General features: G+C 41.4%; 1 protein-coding gene across 4 annotated transcripts in view; it reads right to left on the bottom strand.

Moving 5' to 3' along the window:
- The window catches only part of ARVCF (ARVCF delta catenin family member), a 426585-nt gene that overhangs the window by 15575 nt on the left and 394037 nt on the right, over nucleotides 1–16973 (bottom strand). For all 4 annotated transcript variants that reach the window (XM_054006116.1, XM_054006118.1, XM_054006119.1 and 1 more), the window contains exons 13-18: nucleotides 8372–8499; nucleotides 7187–7337; nucleotides 5782–5974; nucleotides 4137–4248; nucleotides 2387–2477; nucleotides 1290–1343 (exon numbers count right to left, since the gene is read on the bottom strand). In XM_054006116.1, coding sequence (XP_053862091.1) covers nucleotides 1290–1343; nucleotides 2387–2477; nucleotides 4137–4248; nucleotides 5782–5974; nucleotides 7187–7337; nucleotides 8372–8499 — 729 coding nt within the window. The remainder of the gene's footprint in view (nucleotides 1–1289; nucleotides 1344–2386; nucleotides 2478–4136; nucleotides 4249–5781; nucleotides 5975–7186; nucleotides 7338–8371; nucleotides 8500–16973) is intronic.

Raw genomic sequence — 16973 nt, forward strand, 5'->3', positions numbered from 1 at the left:
TCCAGACCACCCAGCTCTTCAGAGTTTATCTATCCTTGGTCCTTACTGCTTCATCTACTTCTGCAGAATGGCTATGTATTTCATGGGGCTTCGTGGGAATCTTCTCTCACTGCAGATCCTGGTGGGCAGGTTGCATTTGCCATATTAGGTGCACCCGCCCCAGAGTGGAGGTTTTTCCAAGTACTAGTGAAATCTCCTCCCTCTGTCCAGTACTGGTTGCCATGAGCAAGGCAGCTGATGCCCACTATCTCAATGGACTGTACACCACACAGTAATGCCAGTGTTCTTGAGACACACTGCATGGATTGTACTATGGCCTGCAGAATCTTGTTTTTCACTGCCTTGCAGGCCTCAAACCCACAAGAGACTCTAGAGAAGTCTGGTGAAAGGGAGCCATTCCCATAACTTGTATTGGGAAAATGAAGCCATTCTGCCTGGCTTTTGAGAGATGCCCTTGATGGACAGCTGGAGCTGAGAAGACGAGGAGAAGTCGTTACTTTCTCACAGCCTGCGTTTTGTATATGGAAGGAGGAATGGAGGATTATTTCTTCGTCCCATGCAGAATTCCCATTGAGCCAATGAGGAACACTTTAAAGTTGTTGGATTGATCATGTCCACCTGCTGTTAAGCTCTACTTTGCATACAGAAAACCCTGGCACCATTCCTATCACTCGTAGCAGATTTTTACAGTCATGTGTTCCTATTTTTAAAAAATGTTTCTCTTTCCTCTCTTGTGTGAAAGATCCACATATGCAGCAGGGCTGACTAATTCCCTGACTGAATTCAGGAAAACAGTGACAATAATTACAGACTGAACAATAAAGTACTTCTTTCCTCTAGCCTCTTTCAAGTAGGGTCATTTTTCGTGCTAACCTGTAAGAACAGCAGGAAAAACGTTTTCAGACAGAATATGATGTACAAGTAGATTTAAAGCTCACAAAATTAGTGTCCCATTTTTAAAAAAAAACTATAGTTGAAATCTGATGGCTTTTGGATCTTTAACTCCAGGATGCAGCCACTTCAAAGCAAAGAGATTAAAATGCAGGAAGCTCTCAGTATATTTTCATGATCTGGTTAAAAAGTAGTGGGGATACTGGTATATATGCAGTATACACATTTAAAAAAAAAAAACCACCAGACAACTGATCTTTTGGAAGGAAAAGTTCTGTTTTAAAATGTCAGCTTTATCCACATGAAAGAATACCTCCCAGAGAAAGCGCTGAACTTTCTCGTGAGTGACAGTGTGCTCTACTGAAATAGACAGGGGGTCGATCCGGGACTGCATTTACCTGGACCAAGTTCATCCAGAGGAATCATATCACGGCTTCCAGCCTTCTCATTATCTACAAAACAGAAGCATTGAAACTAGTTGTATCATGCTTACTGACATGAAAACAGAACAGGCTGGGATTAATCACAGGGCTGGAAGAAGTAGAGGAGACAATGATTTATTGCACTCAAGAGACTATAATGAGGACACAAGAGGCTATAATGAAACAATATTAAGGTTCTGATAATTCACAAAGAAAGGTTCTGAGTTAGGCCCCCAAAGAGAATGCTAAACTGACCTCCCTCATGCCATGGCTCTGAATCACATACATTCCTCTATCCGAAGGACGCCACATACTTGGTGGCAGCTCTGAACCACCTATATTTTCTAGAATTTATCTCTGGACCCATCCAAGATGGGATGAGGTTCCTTTCTTTGCCCAGAGAGAAGAGCAATCAGTAGGCAATCAAAGGCCTCAAGAGGGTAATTTTAATATTGATTTCTATTTCCATCATGATCAAAATTAAAGGACTAAGGAAATCAACATGGTCTGGTGCCCTGGCACCACTGGTGCCATTATTGTCAAATCTGACAAACTAAGCACAGTTGGGTCTGGGTCAGTACTCGGATAGAATATCTCTACTGCAAAGCTAAGTCACACAGGAAACTGGGCTGGTGATCCAATGGAGGGTACGTCAAATAAATCAGCACTGAACACATGTCCAAGGGCATTGCTAGAGGTGATGCTCTTTGCATGAGATATAACACCAAGATCTGATGACTTGTGGTTAGTAAAAATACCATCCACTTACCACAATAGTTAGCCTGCTCCTTGGCTAACTTCCTGCTGGGTAGTTACTTCATGCCTATCTAAAATACTCCCTACAGGCTTCAACTGAACTTTTCATCCTGAACTGGGTATCATACATTTCATGCAAGGGAAGTGATCATTGTCTATATAGTCTGTAATGTCAATTGCTTCAGCATCTTTGGATAAAAGGCACCATAAAAAAAAAGTAATAACTGATATTTATCCAATTAGAGAAATACACTTCACAGACATGGCAAACAGCACAAGGAAAATCATTATGGCCCACACCAACGAGCAGAACTGACCTTGGCTTTTATCCACCAGTGGCAGAGTACTATCATCATAGCCAGATTTGCCCGAAGTACCTTTGGATCCCTTTGGTGCTGCAGAAACAGACTAGAAGACAGAATGGAAGAGTAAGGATACTCAAGGTAGTTAAGTCCAAAGCAGACTGTGAAGAGTTACAAAGGGATCTCTAGACAACAAAATGACAGATGAAATTCAATGTTGGCAAATGCAAAGTAATGCACAGTGGAAAACAATCCCAACAATACGTACAAAAGGAAGGGGTCTACATTAGTTATTACCACTCAAGAAAGATCTTGTAGTCCTTGTGGATAGTTTTCTGAAAATATCCACTCAATGTACAGCAGCAGTCAAAAAAGTTAACAATGCTAGGAATCATAAGGAAAGGGACAGATAAGACGACAAAAAATATAATGCTATTACATAAATAAATGGTATGCCCACACCTTGAATACTGTGCACAGTTCTGATCATCTCATCTCAAAAGAGATGCAATAGAAATAGAAAAGGTACAGAGAAGGGCAACAAAAATAATGAAGCGTATGAAACAGCTTCCATGTAAGGAGAGATTAAAAAGACTGGGACTATTCAGCTTTGAAAAGAAACAACTAAGGGGTGATATGATAGAGGTCTATCTAGACAAGAATGGTGTGGAGAAAGTGAATAAGTGTTATTTACCCCTTCACATAACACAAGAACCAGGGAGCAACCAATGAAATTAACAGACAGCAGGTTTAAATACAAACAAAAGGAGGTACTTCTTCACACAACGCACAATCAACCTGTGGAACTCATTGCCAGGAGATGTTGTGAAGACCAAAACTATAACTGGGTTCAAAAAATAATTATATACATTCATGGAGGATAGGTCCATCAATGGCTACTAGCCAAGACAGTCAGGGATGCAACCCCGGGCTCTGGGTGTCCCTAGGGATCTGACTTCCAGATGCTGGGACTGAACAACAGGGGATGGATCACTTGATAATTGCCCTGTTCTGTTCATTCCCTTTGAAGCACTTGGCACTGGCTACTGTCAGAAGACAGGATACTGGGCTAGATGGACCATTGATCTGACCCAGTGTGGCCATTCTTATGTTCTGAGAAGCTGCTGCAAACAGAGTAAGAAGTAAAACCAATTTTTTAAAAAAAGTAATAACTTGAAAAAAAATGTATGGAAACCTGTTCACACTCCACCCCCTCTTGATAAACTGATCTTCAGCTGGAATCTAATTTGGGATTCTGCGTATTTTTCATTTCACTGAAGTTTTGCTGATGATTTCTCCGTCCCTCATCACCTGGTTGGGCAAACCAGTAGCTGCTTTACAGGCCATGGTGAAAGCCAGTTACTTTTCAGATAGAGAAAGGAGTAGCAGCTTCACATAAAGAACAGTCAGATGCCCAACATGCTACATGGACTGTGTCCCAAAGGAGCAGCAACAGATAAAAATGGGCCAAGTCTTTCCTTGATGTACATTTGTATGGATTATACTTGGTACATCTAAGGTGGAATAACCCCTAAAATGTGGAAGGCACATCCCACAGATCTTCTAGATATGTACCCAGTAACTGCATTTATGATACCATAATTTTACTGTAATTGTTTTATCACTGGAAAACACCAACTTAGTGGTCTTGGTCTGCCTGCCATTGTCATTAGTGGGAGTAGGGCCTGAACATGGAGTGAAGGATAAAACACCTTCATGGGGCTTTCTGTGATCACTGACCTGGACTAGGACTCTGCATCTTTACCTGGAAATGGGATTTGTTCCATCCATCCTTCTGTAGGACATTTCGTAGCTCTTTGTAACTCCAGACCATCTGAAGAACATGAGATGCTGCCTTTGTTTCCCTCGGGGACTGGCTAATTTGAGAGAGAAAATTAGAGCTTCAAACATTAGGAATGCAAACTCATTCATATGTTGACCCCTTTACGCTAAACCCCATAACTTCCTAGCAGGTCTGTTATTTCCCAAGAAGCGATGCAATATATGACAGCTCTAAAAATACATTATTTGGGCCAAATTCTGTAGTGGCTTCTGTTAATGTGGGTCCATCTATCTGCATGTGTAAACACACATTTGCTCAGACAAGAGACATCTGCAAAAGAGGTAGTTAAATATGCAGATGTCTGATTTTCATATGCATAGCGTGCAGGTACAGAGGCCAGTTGGATAACATTGTCCTTTTGCCTAGTAGATTTCAACAGGCATTTATATAGGTCAAAGCAGAAGTTTTGGGCACCCAAAACTCCAAAAGAAATCAATACTCAATCACTTCTAGAAAACAAGAACTTAATGTCTAAAGTTGGGGAGTCCAAACAAATCCAGAGGCTACTTTTCAAAATTTTGGTCCGAGTGTATATAAAAACTGAATTTAGCTGAAATCACCCAGTGGTTTGAAATACACTCCGTAGGACAACAAGGATCAAAGAACGAACATAGCTAATTATCACCTGAAAAGCATTTTTCTTTCATTCCTTGCCAAGTCAGTACCAGTCTGCTATACAGAGCCTCATGTGGCTTGATTTCTGGCTGACTCTTACTTAGGGCTTGTCTACATGTTGCTTTTGTCTGCACCAGCGGGGTGCAAATTTTAGTCTGCGTTAGCAGGTCACGCACTAACTGGGATGCGTGGACCGTGCTGGTGCACACCAAGTTCCCTGCTGTGACTACAACAACACACAGTAGGGCACTTTTAGTGCATGCCAGCGGAGTCCACGCGGGCCAGTTAGTGAGTGATACGCTAGCACAAACTAAAATGTACACCCCTCTGGTGTGGACTAAAGCACTATGTAGACAAGGCCTTTGCCTTTTCATCAGTAAGGTTAAAGAAATCTCCAGCCAACAGTTTATTAAAAAGGCACTTACGAATGAGCTAATTTCTACTTGGCTGAAGTACAAAAGAAAGCCCTTCTCCAATCGGGATACAGTTTTTCAACAGGGCTACATGATACAAAAGCATCATTTAAATGATCACTGCTGTCCTTCAGACAGAATGATCACTGCAAATCATTAACCGTTCCTCTGAACAGAAATAAAGTTGCATCATTGGCATTTCAGGAATGGAATGTCATAGGATAAAGGTCTCCTGCTTTGCAAACACAGGTCTCAGCTTCACTGCAAATGATGTCTGATAAATGCATGTATAATGCTAAGGCATATATCAAACAGAGATTATATCCTGAGATGACAGAACATATCTTATTGATTTGATCTCTTAAGTCAACTAAACCCATTAAAGGCACTGATGTAGGATTTGTTTTTATTGCATGTTTTAAGTGCTTCAATTACACATCTGAAAGGTCAAGATGTCCGGGCACCATCACAAAGCACCACAGTGGGGTTCATGGACAGTATCCGCTTTACTTTGTTTTCTATTATAGTAAGAAACCTACCTTGACTTGCTGATAGCTACCAGCTTCTGAATGCCCTGTGTCTGGATCAGGGACTTTGCATTTTCTGAACTGTCAGTAATGATTTCATGGATGGTATTCAAGACTGCAACCACTGTATCCTCTTCCAGGTTTTTAGCAGATCTCTGCTGCCTGCTAGGCAAATTTCTTACCAGTTCACCCATGGCATAACTACCTAGATAAGGGGAAGAGCTACCATTAGTCAGACCTGATAATCATTTCAAGAAACAGCTTCCTGTCCTGAAAGCTAAAATATAAGGAAGTTCCCAAAGTCTGAAGATTTTCTAATGTAATTTCCTTGAATCTCAAGACTATTTCTTACTGCATTTATCATTAACTTTCTCAAGATGTTTGAGAACGGATATCTAAAGCAAACTCATTCTGCATAATCAATACCACAGGTATCAGAGGCAAAAAAGTTTGAAACATTTATTGAGAATTTCACAGCCAACACATCACACTTTGCTGTGCCTGAGGCAAACAAGCATTCATAAACTGAGGCTAACCTATTAATGCTAATGCATGCACACAACGCTTACTCAGTGTAGCCTTGTAAGAGGTCTGCAGGGGCAAGGTATGCAACAATGCATCTATTAAACTTCCCCTAGAAGGTAAGAATGTCCATTTGGCCTTCACGCTAGGCAGCACTGAAGAAAAGCCTAGGAGTCCTGGGCCCATTACTCCCAGATGTGTGTTATTTGGTAGCTACAGCTCTACACTGGATGTGGTTTTTATGAAACGTAGGCGTATTCAAGTAGAATTGGAGATTTGTATTGATTAAGCATCAGCATCTGTGCTCTGCATGCGGCACATTTCCTTGCTTGGTGAGGTTACAGTTTAAACAGATCGGGCAAATCGCCCAGGAAATATACTGGGAGACCCGCTCAGCCTCTGCCACTTTCATTTAATGAGTAGCGGGTGCATTTTTGCTAATGTGGATTAGCTTTGGGGAGCACTGCAGAGAAGCTGAGTTTTAAGGGGGACTTGGGTACCAGGCTTCTCGATACAGGGGATAGCACAGGAGAAGGCAAACAGCTGAGAGTGGGAGAGGCGAGGCAGGGTTCATTGACAGAGCAAAGGGGGCCAAAGGGGAATCATATCAAATCAAAAGCCATTATACTTTTGCAAATTATTTTGAGATCTGCTGCAAAGTAAAGGTTCATTTCCATTAAATCACACCATGCGCATGTATAGAAACTGGATGGGCTGAAACTGAATTTTTAGATGGCAATTCTTCGCTAGGGATGTGCGCAAGACTCCTATATAATGCTAATGGATTTGTATGCAGAATAAACCTCAGCTCCTATACTTGACAAAAGCCTGAACAATTTTACAGTGCCCATGTGTTTATGGGGTCACACTCCTGTAAGAGAAGCCCAGAAAGTACCTATGAGATCCTTATTGCGACGATCCATAGACAGATTCCTCAGTGCAATTGACACAGCTCTCACAACCTTGTCAGAGTCAGACTGAAGAAGCTCAACGAGGACTGGTAAGCCTCTCTCCTTTCGTACTGTTGCACGGATGTACGTGGACCACTGTGCGCACACAGGAAGAAAAGCAACACACAATATTGTGAATTTAGAGACCCATTTTCCTGCATTTCTTTCAGTGATGGGGTCTGATTTTTTTCCAGCATGAAATTGAAGAATTTCCCCTTATGCAAACAGTTCTTCCTTACTCTCTGCATGGCGACATATGTGTGACTTATCCCACCGTCCATCCAAGTCCATCGTGCACCAAGCGTGAAAAGGAGGTAGACAGTATTTCATCTTATAGCTGGTGGCGGAGGGGGGGGGGGGGGGAAGAGAGGAGAAGACAGGGAGTGGGGAAGAAATATGATCTGTTCTATAAACATTTAAGAGCAGCAGAGGAAGAATATAGGCTACTATATAGACCTCAATGGAAAATGTATTCCTCTCCATCAGAAAAAAGGTCACTTAGCGGGAACAGCAAGACATGGACAGCTCTTGTTAGCTTTTAAAAAATTACTTGTTTCTATTCTTTGTATCATGCATGTCTGTAAATAATTATATTTTACAAAGTGACTCCCCGTTCGAACTACTACTTCACAGACCTGGGGTTGCTGTGGATGACCTCACTTTGTCACGTCCAGAAACATTCCAGTATTCTTTGCTAAGAGTGGACTGATTACTGTAGGGGGAGGAGGGTTTATGGGAAGGCTTTAGTGGCAATTTTGAGATGCAACTCCCAGTGTTATCTGATGAATCAGGACAATACCCAGCCCTGGGGTAAGTACGGTTACCCAGCTCTAAAAACAAGCACTGCTGAAGAAACCCACAAATGAAAGCAGCAGCAGATAAGTGGTCTAAAAAGTAACATTTGCTCATTTTAAGATTTGCATTCCCTATGTAACACTGAAACCTTTTCTAAAAGCTAATCCCTTTGTTCAAACCAAAAGCTAAAAGTCTTCCCAAAGAGATTCACAAAAGAAAAGTAACAGAGTGCAATTTCCAGGCTATCAAGTGACATCAGTCCTAGAGGGCTTAAAGGGAATTTCCATTGTACCAATTTCTAACTAGGATTACGCAAATGAAAAGGCTAGACTCACTGTCCAGTTTCCAGCACTGAGATTCTGCAAAGCCCCTGCTGCAGCTTCCAAAGTGTTGAAGTTCTGGCTTTCAGTGAGGATCGAGAGGTAGAGCCGGACCACCTCTGGCTGGTAGAGCAATTCAAAGCCTGAAGGGGGAAAAACAGGCGAGGCAACATATGGATCAATATTTGACATGTCTTTATTTCACCATGTATGAGAAACATGTCAGAACACACTCCACTGCCAGAGTAAGGATAAGGATTTCAGTTAAATCCAGTTTATTCTATTCCCACCTGCTCAAAGTGGCACTTGCTGGAACTCAACAGTAGGACATATTAATGCTGCAATTTTGAGAGCCCCTGCACACAAATTCACTCTGCTCATTTTCAGGAAGGAGAGCCCATCTCACAGCTGAATGTTTAGAAGCCTTTGTGTTACTCTGATTCCATATATTTAATCACACTGAGCATGTGTATGCACAGCCGGGTGACACGAGCTTGGGTCTGTTTGCACAAATTCATAGCTGCATTGCTAAGCTGGGTGTGAATTCAATTTGCACTGCTTTGTACACTCAATTTCAGTCACTTTCTAGGCATGATTAATAATGCCCAAACTGGGAGCGTACAGCATAGTCATACCATATGCCCCATTCCCATGCCTGCCTGCTGAAAGGTGGCCATGGAAAGTTGGATTGATGAGAATCACCACCTGGAGGGAGGGGGAGAAATACAACTGAATAATTTCGGTTCAGTTATTACACGAAGAGCTATACAAGCATCGTATTAAATCTAGAGGCTGATGTAGATGGAACACACTTTAAAAGAATATTCCCAGAGTTAGTACATCAGTTTTACAGGTAAGGCACAGGACTGGAGTTAGAAGATTCTGAATCTATTTCCAGTTCTGCCACAGACTTCCCAAGTGATCTTGGGCAAGTTATTGACAGTAACCTCAGTGTCTTCATCTATATAGTTATTATTATGCATTGTGTATACTACTGCAGCGCCTAGGAGCCCTAGGCATGGACCAGCACCCCAGTGTGCTAGGTGCTGTACAACATGGAAGGTGTTTATTTACTTTGGAAAGGCTTTGTCATACTAATTACATGAACTGACGTTTGTATAAGCACCCATTGAAATCTGAGGATCGCAGGTGCTTTTAGTCTATGGTAGTATTGTTAAGAGCATGTTTCACAACAGCTTTTTGTATTTTCCCCTAGTATCTCTCTCAGTGTATTTATAGAACTCTTTCTTCTCTCCTTTGACTGCCCTAGACAGGAATATTTCTCTTTAGCCTCCCTTATTTTATTCTTGCATGCCTTATATCTATTTCCTCCAATCACTACAATTACCCACTTCCCACAGACGATCATCCTTTTTTGTATTTCAGGTCTTTTACTACCTTCTTTTCAACCACTTTTTTTTTTTTTTTAAATCTTCCTTGTATTTTTAAATTCTATTGGTATTGTTGGCCTTTCATCTCTTCTACTGCATAAATTCTTACCTCTTTTTTCTCTACACGTTATACTTAGTACCACAGCTGATTTTACACTGCTCACTAAATGTCACTTCAATCCTTTCGAAGAGGAATTGTCCTAATAGAATGCAGTATCACTGAATGGCTAGAGCAGGAGGCTGGGAAAGATAGGATTTGTCAAGAATAGAACCACTAACACTGAAAGACTAACCTTATGCAAGTCACTCAACCACTCGATGCCTTTGTTTCCCCAATTGTAAAAGAGGATAACACTCAGCTCACGGGAGCGTTATTAGCAGGGAAAAGAACTTCATTGCTATTGTGACTTTCTAGAATTCATTTGCACCACAAATTCGCTAAATTTGTAACCACTCCCCCTCTCAGTTCCCCTCTACCCTCATGCCAGACCTTGTATTGCTGCTTCCACATTTGAAATAGGGAACTATCCGACATCAAGTAAAAATATTCTTTGACAATATGTGGATTGTATCCTTTTTTCCATTAGCTAATCTCCGGAATTAAATTCTCTCACTGATCATTTATTGGAATTTTGACACCTTGTATAATCTTTATATTGAAATTTTAACTTTAAACATACATCAGACAAGCCAGAAGGATAAAGGTAGTGTTACAACACACAAAACATTATCATAAGAGGGATATCAGGTCTGTATATGAGCTCATAGCTGTCTGTGGTTAAGTAAAAAGAAGAACAGGAGTACTTGTGGCACCTTAGAGACTAACAAATTTATTAGAGCATAAGCTTTCGTGGACTACAGCCCACTCTTCAGTCAGTGTCCACTTAAAAGCACTGCTTTAAATGGTCCAGTCATATCTTTGACATTCTTGGAAACAATTCCAGGAGAGGTTCATTTTCCTCTGCTCCCTAGTTACATAGCTTATAATTTATCCTCATCATCAATGCCAGGTTTTGTATCCTTTATCTGAACCCAGACACTTTCATTTTCCTCATCTCTTCACATTAGTGATTATTATTATATTATTGATACAAGTTATTATTGATACACAGTAACCACATCACCTCCATTTCCCCCCTCCACATCCCACCTACTGCCGACAGAACCTGCCTTTAGATATTTGAATTCCAGTCACGTGTCTCCCACCATGCCTCTGTCGTTACTTTTCCTCATGCATGACAGGCTCCTGTTTTTCCTGCTTGTTTCCCTGTATTTCCAGCATGAGTGTAGGAGCATCCCTTTTTTTTCTTGTCTAATTTACTATCAGCACTTCCTTTATTAATTACCAGTACATTTCTGCTCGGGGTGCAATCCCTTAAACAGACAATTTGGTGAATGACCCCGCTCCCAAAATAACGCCCCCATGTTTTCATCCTCCTGCCAATTACTGCTTATTCTAAAGCCCTCCCATACCAGCCTGGCTAGCCTTGTAGGATGAGGGGGATTGCTGAAACAGGACTACTATGAGTGCCCCTCATGAGTTGATGCACATTAGCAAAGATGAGAACATTGTACTGATAATGCCTCTGCCTGAGGGATTTTCCTCATTGGTTTCAACCTCACACTTTTCTTAAACATTATATTCACTTAAAAAAACTTTTGTATTTTCTCCATCTGCCTTTCTGTCCTAATGAAGCCAGTTCTGCTATTAGAGGATAGACTTTGTCTGAATTATTGTAATTTCCTTCCAGTGCTGTGTGGAGGCCTCACACATTTTTTTCCTGAAGTACTTTTGCACAGTCCTGGGAAGCACAGCTGGCCTCACCTCCATTAAGCACCTGCTTCTCTTCTAAACCTATTTCCTGAATTTCAAGCTCATCTTAATTATTTTTCCAGGTACTTGTGTAATATATGGATAATTGCCTATATCCATTTTTAAAATGGAATTAAAAAAAAAGGAAGAGGATCATTAAAGATAGGTAATGAGTCAACAAGAAAAAAGAAAGTCAATTGCTTTTCTTTTGCTTCTTTAAAAGGTTATTTGAATTATGGCTCCAATTCAGCAAGTGCTGAAGCATATATTTAAATCCCACTGAAGTAAACAAACTTATGCATGTGCTTAAGAGCTGTGTTGAATCAGAACTTAAACATTTTTTTCCTGGAAAAGCATGGGTTAAATTTATCTATACCCTTTTCATTGCCAAAAACAAGGTACAGCAGTCAGTTAACTGGCTGGGGTCTTTTTGCTTTTCAAAGAGGTACGGGAAACATCAGGTGACATGGTCATTGTAGTACTCAACAGGGCCGGCTCCAGGCACAGTACGAGCGGCATTTTTTTTTTTTTGCTTGGGGCAGCAAAAATGGCAGAGCCGGCCCTGGTATTCAAGCAGTCACATGGAGTATAGAGGTGTCCCAGGCAGTTACTGGGATTGTATGGGAACAGCTACTCAAGAATTATATTCCTTTCCCTCCTTAAAACATTTATATTCTCCAGACTTGTGTCCCCCTTTTCGGGGGAGTCTGAGGTTCTCTTGTGCCAGCCCGTCTTTATAATTGTTGCAGTCCCATCTTCCTAACTGAGGGGGACCAGATGAGCTTCTCTTCTGTTCGTTAATATTGTTCCTTAGTTGGCAGAGGAGTATATTTTGTGTGAATCTAGCACTCTCCAGAGGTGCCAGGCTGACAGGTCTCTCCTTATCCACAGAAGAGTAGCAGAACAGGCAGAAGTAATACAAGCTTCCCAACACTGCCTCACCAATGTGCCTCAACCCTGACTTGGAGGGGTCACCTTGCGGGACGAGAGAGCATTCAGTCTCCATGGCCCTCTCAATCCTCAATCTCTTTGCTAAGACTGCCACCAACAGTGGTGATTCCTGTGACATGGACAGAGGCTACAAAGTGCATTTCACCACTATGCATGGTCCCCGAACAGTCGTCAGTTTGGAATGAATGTTTGGTCACAATGCAAACTCCAAGGGGGAAGGTGCTATAATCCACCTACCAACTTCTGAACCATCTAGTTCCCGCTTTATAGGGTCACTGTTGACTACCTCAAAGCACCTTTCTCCACACATGGTAATGGAGGGTATAGATTCCAGCACTTCTATCTCATCACAATAGATGAACGGAGGAAGAGGGGGGAAAAAAAAGAGAGAGAAAAAAAAAAAATCAAGATTAGGGATCACATCCTGGCCTTGTGCATAGCACTATTGCGGAGTCCTCCTTGAAATCTATGATTACATGACTACGTGCAGACTGCACCTGGTCAAACAACATTCTGGCAAGAGTGGAAATGACTTTAGTGAGTATTACCCTGGCATGTTAGTGTAATCCCAAACCAAGGTGATTCTTCTCAGAGTAAGGTTGCCATACTCTCCCTTGTCCATTCAGCAGTTTAGTTGTCCCTATAGGCATAGGAAATTATGCACATATGTGCTGTGCTGAGAGGACAGACTGCACCCCTAAGAATGGTTATTGGAGCAGAAAAAAAGCATTGCTGGTTTATTTTCTATCATTGCATAAACTCCAGCTCACGGTTTCAAAGAAGAGGAGCTCACTCTGTACAAAGATGGTGTATGGGACCGTGGCAAAGCTATATAGTGAGCCCATCAATCTTTGAAGAACATCTAACTGTAGCTTGATGGTTATCCATTTCTGAGCTGTCTACGTCAGCCAATTTGAACAGTGCTTTTGCAATAGCTACCACCAGATGGTGCAATAGGAATCCCAAACTGGAACTGCTGTTCCTCTGCAAGGTCACAGAAAAGTACATGTTGTAGAGAAAGCGAATGGTTCCCTAAGCTACTAGACAAATGAACCAAAAGGAAACAATCGTGTCAGTAATGAAAACCAACATTCTTACAGAATTTAAAAAAAAAAAAAAAAAAAAAAAAAAAGAGAAACTCAGCAAATCTTGGACTTCTGCCCTATTTCAGCAATGGGCTGGTAACTTCATTAGAAACTGTGTAGTCCACTGTTTTTGAATTAAACAGTTGTAAAACCAGAGTTCATGGTCATTTTCAATAGAAACTGGGGCACTTTCAAAAGACGTAAGCAGCAAACCTTCTAGTAGTTCAACAAGATACTTTGTTCTACACTACATCATTTAAGAAAAATGTCCTTGAAGAATATATATTTTTAAAAAGGACTGAAAACATGATTAGCGTTTTAATAAAATTAACATCAGTGCCGTTCCATTTGTATTCTGTGCTTCACTACATGGTGCACAAAGCAACCTGAATATCAAGATAAATTTGCAAGCTTCTCTGAATTGAAGCGGTTTAAGATAGCACAGATGCAGTCAGATCTAACAGCTAAGTGCTTAGAATGATAGATGGAAAATGCAGCTCAGTGCAGATCAATGTAGAATACAGAATGTCAAACTGGAGAGGGATGGGAGAAGAGATACCTTTTGGATAGAAAAATGCTGCAGCATATAAAGGAGAAACGAGAAAAGGAAAGTCTCGAATAATCCATACAGCCTTCACTTCAAGGTGCAATAGATATCAGGATAGGTATTATTCTTGCAATAGAAGGTACTGGTTAGATCTGATCAACTGCACTATATCCAGTACAGATTGTGATCCCTGAAGAAAAGAACAGAATAGCCTTTGAAGAATGCAGAAAGGAGCTACCAAAAATGTGATGCAGGAGACTCAAATCATAAGGGAAAAATCAAGGAAGGACTTTTCTACATAGAAAATGAAGACCAGAGTGTATGACTTTACTGAACATTTTAGTAAGTTACATAGAACATTTCTAACACTAAGCAAGCAAGCTCTCGTACAATTTACCCCCTATAGCCACACTGGAAAGAGATATTGGCATGAAAGCCATAGACATACAAGGATGCTATAGGAATGTATGGAATAAGATATCAGAGATACTCAAGAAAGTGAAAAGCACAAGGACAAGAGAATGAGTCAGTCTGACTATAAAGCAGACAGAGAGGCATCCAGGAACTAGACAGGGATGGGTGGGGGAGAGGGAGAGACTTGTAGCAGAAAGAGACTGCACAGGACAAGGACACCCAGTTTTGGTTTTAGTCAGATAAGATATAGAGCGTATACATTATTTAAATAAGAGATGTGGGAATGAAACTCAACACAACACACAACATTTTCCATGAGGCGAAGTCTTTGAGCTAATATCGCTCTCCCTTTCCAAGTAACCTGCAAAGTAACATTAGAAATGGGGCTTATTTCAACAATATTCTGACTGCCCACTAATGCTCAGTGCATATTGTGAGGCCTCCTGGCTTCAAAGCGCTTTTAGCAACAACCCTCTCCCGACCCACTAATCAGGAGAGGGAGGCTGTAGGGGCTCGTAGTCCCATCAGCATACTCAGCAGGAAGAGAGCGGAACTTGAAATTGAGGGAAGTACTGAGGGTCCCCAACATAGTAGCTCAGTAAGGGAGGGTGACGTCCCCCTTCGCCTAGTTAGTGGGCATGGGGAGAGGGAAATTCCCACCAGTGAGGTTGGTGTGGAGAGGGGTGAGATGCTGAAGGTTCCCTTTACTCTGGTTAGGAGGAGTGCTGGTGAAATACATACATTCAGCATTTGTAGGTCACCTTTTAAAAATGTCCCACCATCGCTACAAAACAACTGAACCTGCTTCAGTGCCAAAGTTAGCACTGAATCTTTTGGCTGAATGACTAAAATGCATAGTTCATGTAAATCGCTTTCTTTCCCGAATAGTCCCTGAAAACTCACATCTGACCTTGGATTCTTTAAGTACAATATATCAAATGTTAATGCTTTCTTTCTTGCCGAAGTTGTGGATTTCTAATTTTCAGTGATAGCAAAGTTTGTTTCATTTTAAGGGGAAGGGGGAGAGAACGTGCTGCCTACAAAACAATTTTAAAAAGTGTGATTATTATTTGAAAAGGGACTCTTTAAAATAAAAGACATTCTGGGGTTTCTTTCTTAATTAACTGCATATCAAATATGATCTGTTTGCAAGTAAAGACTTTTTCCTCTCACTGAGAAGGCTGTAAACCCACCCTAGAGGTTGAAAGTCAAGCTGGGTTCTTTCTAATCCCTGCATCACCAGCAAAGAGAAAGAGATACTGTAAATGGAACTAACTTAAAAATTCTACTGATGATACCTCAGCCGGAGTAGAATCCATCTCCTTCTCCCATAGCTGTGTTGACCACACAATATTTCACTATGTGAAATTGTTAAGTGTTGCAGAGTCCATATACCTATGGTAAGCAGTCTAGTGAATCTGAGTTAGCTTCATGCACAAAGAGGCAATTATTCCCCTGCTGTGAAGCATTTCTATTTTTTTTTTTTTTTTTTAGGATAAAGCTGATCAGGATGGTGACCTCAATGACTAGAGATCAATGTATGGGAGTGGGGGCAAGGTGTAGGCGAGAATGTTACAAATGCAAAATCTTCTGCATTTCAGCCAGTCTGACTCCCAAATTCTTGGGAGCATCTTCCTGCAACTTTTGATTTAGACCCATGCGCGTCCTAACAGCTGATAAATTCTAGTGAGCAAACCGGATCCATTAGTGGTGTGAATTGTCAATGCCTCTTTTCAGAAGGGCAAGATGACCTAGGGAGTGGCAATTTGGCCCATGCTCAAGGTTTCTTGACACTGACAATTTTGCCAGTGATCACACCTTTCCCTCAGCCCTTTCCTGACCCTTTTCAATCAGACTCATGATCCTTTCCTAACCCTCAGAATTTCCTCAACCTTTTTCAACCTGGAGATTAGAATGGTCTCGTTAGCGGATGATCTCCTGTTGGTATACAAAGACCAAATGTCCATGCTGATTATAAAATATATGTTTTATCTATAAGCTGTCTTTACTACTGTTGACCCTAGGGTGTTTTTGACATATTTGTGGACCCTGGCAGGAATAGGAAGAGTCACAGTTGAATGGCTCTGTTCTTTTCTCCCTGAAAGGACCCAGATGGTAGTGTTTGGTGATTGCTCATTTGCCCTGAAGGTTCTCGCCTCATGTGCAGTATGCCACACAGCTCTATTTTGTCACCCCTCCTGTTCAGTCAGACCCAGCAATTGCAGCGACTGTGAAAAACAAACCAAGAGTAAGAACACTGCCCGGCCCATCTGCCTTGCTGGAGTTTGGGCCAGCTACACAAGCAGAAAACCTGGAAGCTCTGACAGACGTCTGCCCACCCCCCTTGAGCACAAACCAAGAACACCTGGGGAGTCCATGCTATTTGAAGTCATTAGTGCAGCCTTCAAAGAAAGCA

This window comes from Malaclemys terrapin, chromosome 16 (assembly GCF_027887155.1).
Source record: "Malaclemys terrapin pileata isolate rMalTer1 chromosome 16, rMalTer1.hap1, whole genome shotgun sequence".
NCBI classification, from domain to species: Eukaryota; Metazoa; Chordata; order Testudines; family Emydidae; genus Malaclemys; species Malaclemys terrapin.